The 6723-nt window shown below is 41.6% G+C and overlaps 1 protein-coding gene across 4 annotated transcripts in view; it reads right to left on the bottom strand.

Annotated features, from left to right (window-relative positions):
* Window positions 1-422: 422 nt before the first annotated feature.
* The window catches only part of LOC118381633 (transcription factor 4-like), a 539774-nt gene continuing 533473 nt past the window's right edge, over window positions 423-6723 (bottom strand). For 2 of the 4 annotated variants that reach the window (XM_052458604.1, XM_052458603.1), the window contains 3 exons: window positions 6474-6624; window positions 2326-2555; window positions 423-596 (listed from right to left, as the gene is read on the bottom strand). In XM_052458604.1, coding sequence (XP_052314564.1) covers window positions 457-596; window positions 2326-2555; window positions 6474-6624 — 521 coding nt within the window. In that variant the 3' untranslated portion in view covers window positions 423-456. Of the gene's footprint in view, window positions 597-2325; window positions 2556-6461; window positions 6625-6723 lie in introns of all 4 variants that reach the window. The other 2 variants (XM_052458601.1, XM_052458602.1) reach the window with 2 other exon arrangements.

Here is a 6723-nt window from a genome sequence, read left to right as displayed (position 1 = left end):
AGTAGAGTCAGCCAGTTAACTACCAGCCAACCCCAGAAAACAATGCGATTCTCAGCTTGATTTAATTTTCAATCCATTTTGGACTCAAGTGTACAGATGGAGAAATTGTCCTAAATAGTCCCCATTTGTACTGTAAATCTGCTATAAAAGTGTATAATTTATATGGGATGCGAGCGCGGACAAAACAACATTGCTATCCATTTACACAATGCAGAGCGTGTTGGTCAAAGTCACTGTGGGAAGACCATTTGAACAGAGTTGTTCTCTGTTAAAAGTGGGTTTTATTGCATATTACTTGTTTGGTTTGTATTGATTCCTTAACAAATGGAGCCAGAATGTTGAACATTATAAACAACCAATTTCATTTTCTTAGTTTTTTTTTTAGGGGGTAATGGTACGTGTGTTGTCACAGCAGATTAGTTTGAAGTGAATATCTTCTGACCATTTAGGGGGGTTTTACATTTGTCCCATTGGGTTGGAGGCGTCCCCCATGCCGTGGTGCGGCCCGGCCAGGGAGAGGGTCGCTCCGCCGTCCGACGAGCCTTTCTCCTCCTCACGTCTCTTCAGACACGCTGCCTTAGGGTTCAGGTTCCTCTCTAGAGACACGGACCCACCCACACACACACACACACACACACACACACACACACACACACACACACACACACACACACACACACACACGCAAGAAAACATAGACACAAGTAAGTGTTTAAGAACTGAAGCAGCACCCCCATGTGGATCTGAGAAGATAGTGCTCTGTGTGATGGAGACAATCTTAAACTTCCCACTCAAATCAGATTTACACTAATTAATGCGTCGACATCAATAGGAAGCTAAGTGAAAATTCAACTTGAAGGGGAAGTTAAGACTCAACCACAGCCAGGCCTAAAGAATAATGCACCCTGGTGTGTGTGTGTTGGTGTGTGTGCATGTGTGTGTGTCTGTATTGTCTCTGACCGCTGATTTGCTGCTCCAGGCTCAGTAGGTGTGTGTGTGTGTATGTGTGTGTAGTAGAAGTAGTAACAGTACTAGTACGAGAAAATGATTTATAAAGTACTACTACCACTACTACTGCTACTACTACTATACTACCACTATACTACTACTGGTACTACTACTATACTACCACTATACTACTACTGCTACTGCTACTATCCTACTACTACTACTGCTACTACTATACTACCACTATACTACTAATGCTGCTACTGCCACTACTACTAATACTACTACTACTACTGCTACTACTACTACTACTATACTATACTACTTCTATACTACTACTACTACTACTGCTGCTGCTACTACTATACTACTTCTACTACTACTACTACTAATGCCACTACTACTAATACTACACACACACACACACACCCACACATACTGAGCCACATACTGAGCCAGGAGCAGCAAGTGAAATCTGTGTCTGTCTGTCTGTGTGTGTGTGTCTGTCTGACGTGTGTGTGTCTGTCTGACGTGTGTCTCTGTTTATGTGTGTGTCTATGTGTGTGTCTGTATTACGTGTGTGTGTCTATTTATGTGTGTGTGTGTGTCTATGTGTGTGTGTCTGTCTGACGTGTGTGTCTGTCTATGTGTGTGTGTCTGTATTACGTGTGTGTCTGTCTATGTGTGTGTCTATTTATGTGTGTGTCTGTCTATGTGTGTGTCTGTATTACGTGTGTGTCTATTTATGTGTGTGTCTGTCTATGTGTGACTATATATGTATGCGTACAGAATAGGTATATATATATATTTATATATATGTGTGTGTCAGGTCCCTATAGGTATATATATATATATATGTGTGTGTCAGGTCCCTATAGGTATATATATATATATGTGTGTGTGTGTCAGGTCCCTATAGGTATATATATATATATATATATATATATATATATATATATATATATATATATATATATATATATATATATGTGTGTGTGTCAGGTCCCTATAGGTATATATATATATATATATGTGTGTCAGGTCCCTATAGGTATATATATATATATGTGTGTGTCAGGTCCCTATAGGTATATATATATATATATGTGTGTGTGTGTGTCAGTTCCCTATAGGTATATATATATATATGTGTGTCAGGTCCCTATAGGTATATATATATATGTGTGTCAGGTCCCTATAGGTATATATATATATATATGTGTGTGTGTGTCAGTTCCCTATAGGTATATATATATATATGTGTGTCAGGTCCCTATAGGTATATATATATATGTGTGTCAGGTCCCTATAGGTATATATATATATGTGTGTCAGGTCCCTATAGGTATATATATATATGTGTGTCAGGTCCCTTGCCTCTGACTTGCTGCTCCAGACTCAGTATGACGGCCACGGCCTGATGCAGTATGAGCAGTTTGGTCTGTGGCTTGTCACTCTTCAGGTGCAGCTGCACCATGCGCCCCAGCTCCTTGAAAGCCTCGTTGATGTCTCGGACACGCAGCCGTTCCCGGGCGTTGTTGGCCATCCTGCGTTCCTTCTCGCGTTCGATCTTCTGCTCTGGAGACAAGTCCTCGTCGTCCGCGTTGCTGTGGGACCGATAGGGGACTGATCAGCACCAGCTAAACCCACGCTTACCCACTTTGAAATGCCAGCACTTACCCCCAGTCTGCAGTCTGAATCTCCGTTTATAGGATTTGTGATGCCTATTAATTTACTTGTGCTACTGACTGCACTGTAGATACAGTTCATTCACAAATGATTGACCCTTTTTTCCACATTTAGTTGTTGTTACAGCCTGAATTTAAAATGTATTAAATTGAGAATATTTGTCACTGGTCTGTCAAAGTGGAATTATGTTTTTTTCATTTTTATTTTTATTTTGTACAAATCTATTAAAAATTGACCGTTGAAATGTCTTGAGTCAATAAGTATTCAACTCCTTTGTTATGGCAAACCTTAATAAATTCAGGAGTAAACACGTGCTGAACAAGTCACATAAGTTACATGGACTCTGTGTGCTATAATAGTGTTTAACATGATGTTTGAATGACCACCTCGTCTCTATACCCCCCACACATACAATTATCTGGAAGGTCCCTCATCTCTGTACCCCCCACATACAATTATCTGGAAGGTCCCTCATCTCTGTACCCCACACATACAATTATCTGGAAGGTCCCTCAGTCGAGCAGTGAATTTCAAACACAGATTCAACCACAAAGACCAGGGAGGTTTTCCATTACCTCGTAAAGAAGGGCACCTATTGGTAGATGGGTAATAAAACAAGCAGACATTGAATATCCCTTTGAGCATGGTGAAGTTATGAATGACACTTTGGATGGTGTATCAATACACTCAGTCACTACAAAGATACAGGCGTCCTTCCTAACTCAGTTGCCGGAGAGGAAGGAAACCGCTCCGTGATTTCACCATGATACCGATGGTGACTTTAAAACAGCTACAGAGTTTAATGTCTGTGAAAGGAGGAAACTGAGGATGGATCAACAACATTGTAGTCACTCCACAATACCAACCTAATGGACTGAGTGAAAAGAAGGAAGTCTGTACAGAACGCACATTTTCCAAAACATGCATCCTGTTTGCAACAAGGCACTAAAGTAAAACTGCAAATGATGAGGCAAAACAATTCACTTTTTGCCCTGAATAGAAAGTGTTATGTTTGGGGAAAATCCAATACAACACATCACTGAGTACCACTCTTCACATTTTCTAGCATAGTGGTGGCTGCATCATGTTATGGGTATGCCTGTCATCGTTAAAGACTAGGGAGTTTGTCAGGATAAAAAAAAGAAAAAGGAATGCACAGGAAAAATCCCAGAGGAAAATCTGGTTCAGTCTGCTTTCCACCAGACACTGGGAGATGAATTCACCTTTCAGCAGGACAATAACCTAAAACACAAAGACAAATCTACACTGGGGTTGCTCACCAAGAAGACAGTTAATGTTCCTGAATGTTACAACTCTGACTTAAATCTACTTGAAAATCTATGGCAAACACCTGAAAATTGTTCACAGCTGTAATCACTCTTAGAGACTTACCCAGAAAGACTCACAGCTGTAATCACTCTTAGAGACTTACCCAGAAAGACTCACAGCTGTAATCGCTCTTAGAGACTTACCCAGAAAGACTCACAGCTGTAATCACTCTTAGAGACTTACCCAGAAAGACTCACAGCTGTAATCACTCTTAGATACTACCCAGAAAGACTCACAGCTGTAATCACTCTTAGAGACTTACCCAGAAAGACTCACAGCTGTAATCACTCTTAGATACTACCCAGAAAGACTCACAGCTGTAATCACTCTTAGATACTACCCAGAAAGACTCACAGCTGTAATCACTCTTAGATACTTACCCAGAAAGACTCACAGCTGTAATCGCTCTTAGAGACTTACCCAGAAAGACTCACAGCTATAATCACCGTCAAAGGTCAAGTATTGACTCAGGGGTCTGAATACTTATTGTAAATGCAATATTTCTCTATTTCAATTTCTGTTAAATGTGGAAAACAACATTTCTAAAAACATGTTTTCATCTTTGTCATGATGGAGTATTATTTATTATTATTGCTGTTATTATTATTATTATTATATAGTATTATCTGTAGATGGGTGAGAAAATAAATATCTTTAAATCGTTTAAAAATCAGGCTGCTAAACAACAAAATGTAGAATAAAGTTTTTTTTCTTTCTTTCAATTGAATAATTTCTGAAGGCATATATAGTGGATGGTGTTGGAAACTGAAACTTCATTTGCATCTATTTTCAGTTATTCAATCGTTAAAATGTTTAATTATTCAATGCATCTATTTTCATTTGTTTAATAAATATATTTCAAACGTTCAATTAATATATTTTAAATTGTTTCATGCATCTATTTTCAATTGTTTAATTGATCTCTTTTCAATCATTCAGGGCATCTATTTTCAATTGTTTAATTGATCTCTTTTCAATCATTCAGGGCATCTATTTTCAATTGGTGAAGGCATCTTTTTTCATGCCTTCAATGCATATAGACAGAGGGTAGGACAGAGGGTAGGACAGAGGGTAGGACAGAGGGTAGGACAGAGGGTAGGACAGAGGGTAGGACAGAGGGTAGGACAGAGGGTAGGAGACAGGGTAGGACAGAGGGTAGGACAGAGGGTAGGACAGAGGGTAGGACAGAGGGTAGGACAGAGGGTAGGACAGAGGGTAGGACAGAGGGTAGGAGAGAGGGTAGGACAGAGGGTAGGAGACATCTATTTTCATGCCTTCAATGCATATAGACAGAGGGTAGGACAGAGGGTGGGAGACATCTATTTTCATGCCTTCAATGGATATAGACAGAGGGTAGGACAGAGGGTAGGAGACATCTTTTTCATGCCTTCAATGGATATAGACAGAGGGTAGGACAGAGGGTAGGAGACATCTATTTTCATGCCTTCAATGGATATAGACAGAGGGTAGGACAGAGGGTAGGAGACATCTTTTTTCATGCCTTCAATGCATATAGACAGAGGGTAGGACAGAGGGTGGGAGACATCTATTTTCATGCCTTCAATGCATATAGACAGAGGGTAGGACAGAGGGTAGGAGACATCTTTTTCAATCGTTTCATCACCATAATCTGGGGTTGGGTCCGAATTAGTCTGATTGGATCATTCCAGGTGGAAGGTCTATAAACGTTGTGATGTCACAGAGTTTATCCTGGGATGGGCTGGATTCCCCAAGTGCATTTTGGGAATGAGGTTGTGGGGATTCTACTCTGGTGTGTGAGAAACAGCTAAAAACACGGCTCAAGGCCATGGACGTGACTGGGCCGCCTGGCTTCAGATACACTCGAAGGACTACATTTGGAGCAATCGATGGTGTTAGTGAACCAGTGGAGGCTGTAGAGGGGAGGACTGCTCGTTAATAATGTCTGGAACGGGCGTTTGATGTATTTGATCCCATTCCACGGATTCCACTCCAGCCTTTACCGCGAGCCCGTCCTCCCCCATTAAAGTGCCACCAACCTGCACAGTGTACTGTGTGTGTGTGTGTGTGTGTGTGTGCGTGCGTGCGTGTGTGTGTGTGTGTGTGTGTGTGTGTGTGTGTGTGTGTGTGTGTGCGTGTGTGCGTGCGTGCGTGCGTGCGTGCGTGTGTGTGTGTGTGTGTGTGTGTGTGTGTGTGCGTGCGTGCGTGTGTGTGTGTGTGTGTGTACTGTATAGTATAAGGGTTTATGTGATTGTTGAGTGACTGCCATAACAGCTGTAATTGTAATTGGCTTTAAATGACTGTCATAATATGTATGTAGTCTATTGACTAGACATGTCACAGTTAGCTATGTAAGTGAGGATATTTGAGTGTGTTTCACTTAGTCGATCATTCGTCTCTTTTTGTTGTTGTTTTTCGTTTGGTTTGTTTAGCTGTTCCCCAAACCACACTGTTCACTTCATCAAAATCCGTTGTTAGTGGAATTTAAATGAAGCGAACATTGCCGACACGGTTACCTAGATCTTGACCTATCAATAGACTTGAGGTCCTTGTTGTCAGACTCCTCCTTCTTGGTCTCCATAGATCGGGCATCCTGTAGGTTCTCATCCCCCTCATCCTCCGACTTGATCTCTGACGAGATGGATGAGGCGCTCTGGCCCTGGAGACCACTGGAGAGAGCTGGGGAGGGAGGAGAGGAGAAGGGGTAGGGAGGAGAGAGTGGAGGAGAGGGGGGAGAGGGGAGGAGAGGGGAGGAGAGGGGAGGGGGAGAGGGGAGGA

This window comes from Oncorhynchus keta, chromosome 12 (genome assembly GCF_023373465.1).
Source record: "Oncorhynchus keta strain PuntledgeMale-10-30-2019 chromosome 12, Oket_V2, whole genome shotgun sequence".
Classification (NCBI taxonomy): Eukaryota; Metazoa; Chordata; class Actinopteri; order Salmoniformes; family Salmonidae; genus Oncorhynchus; species Oncorhynchus keta.
Note: the sequence above shows the minus strand (reverse complement) of the source record. Positions and strands in the feature narration are given on the sequence as shown.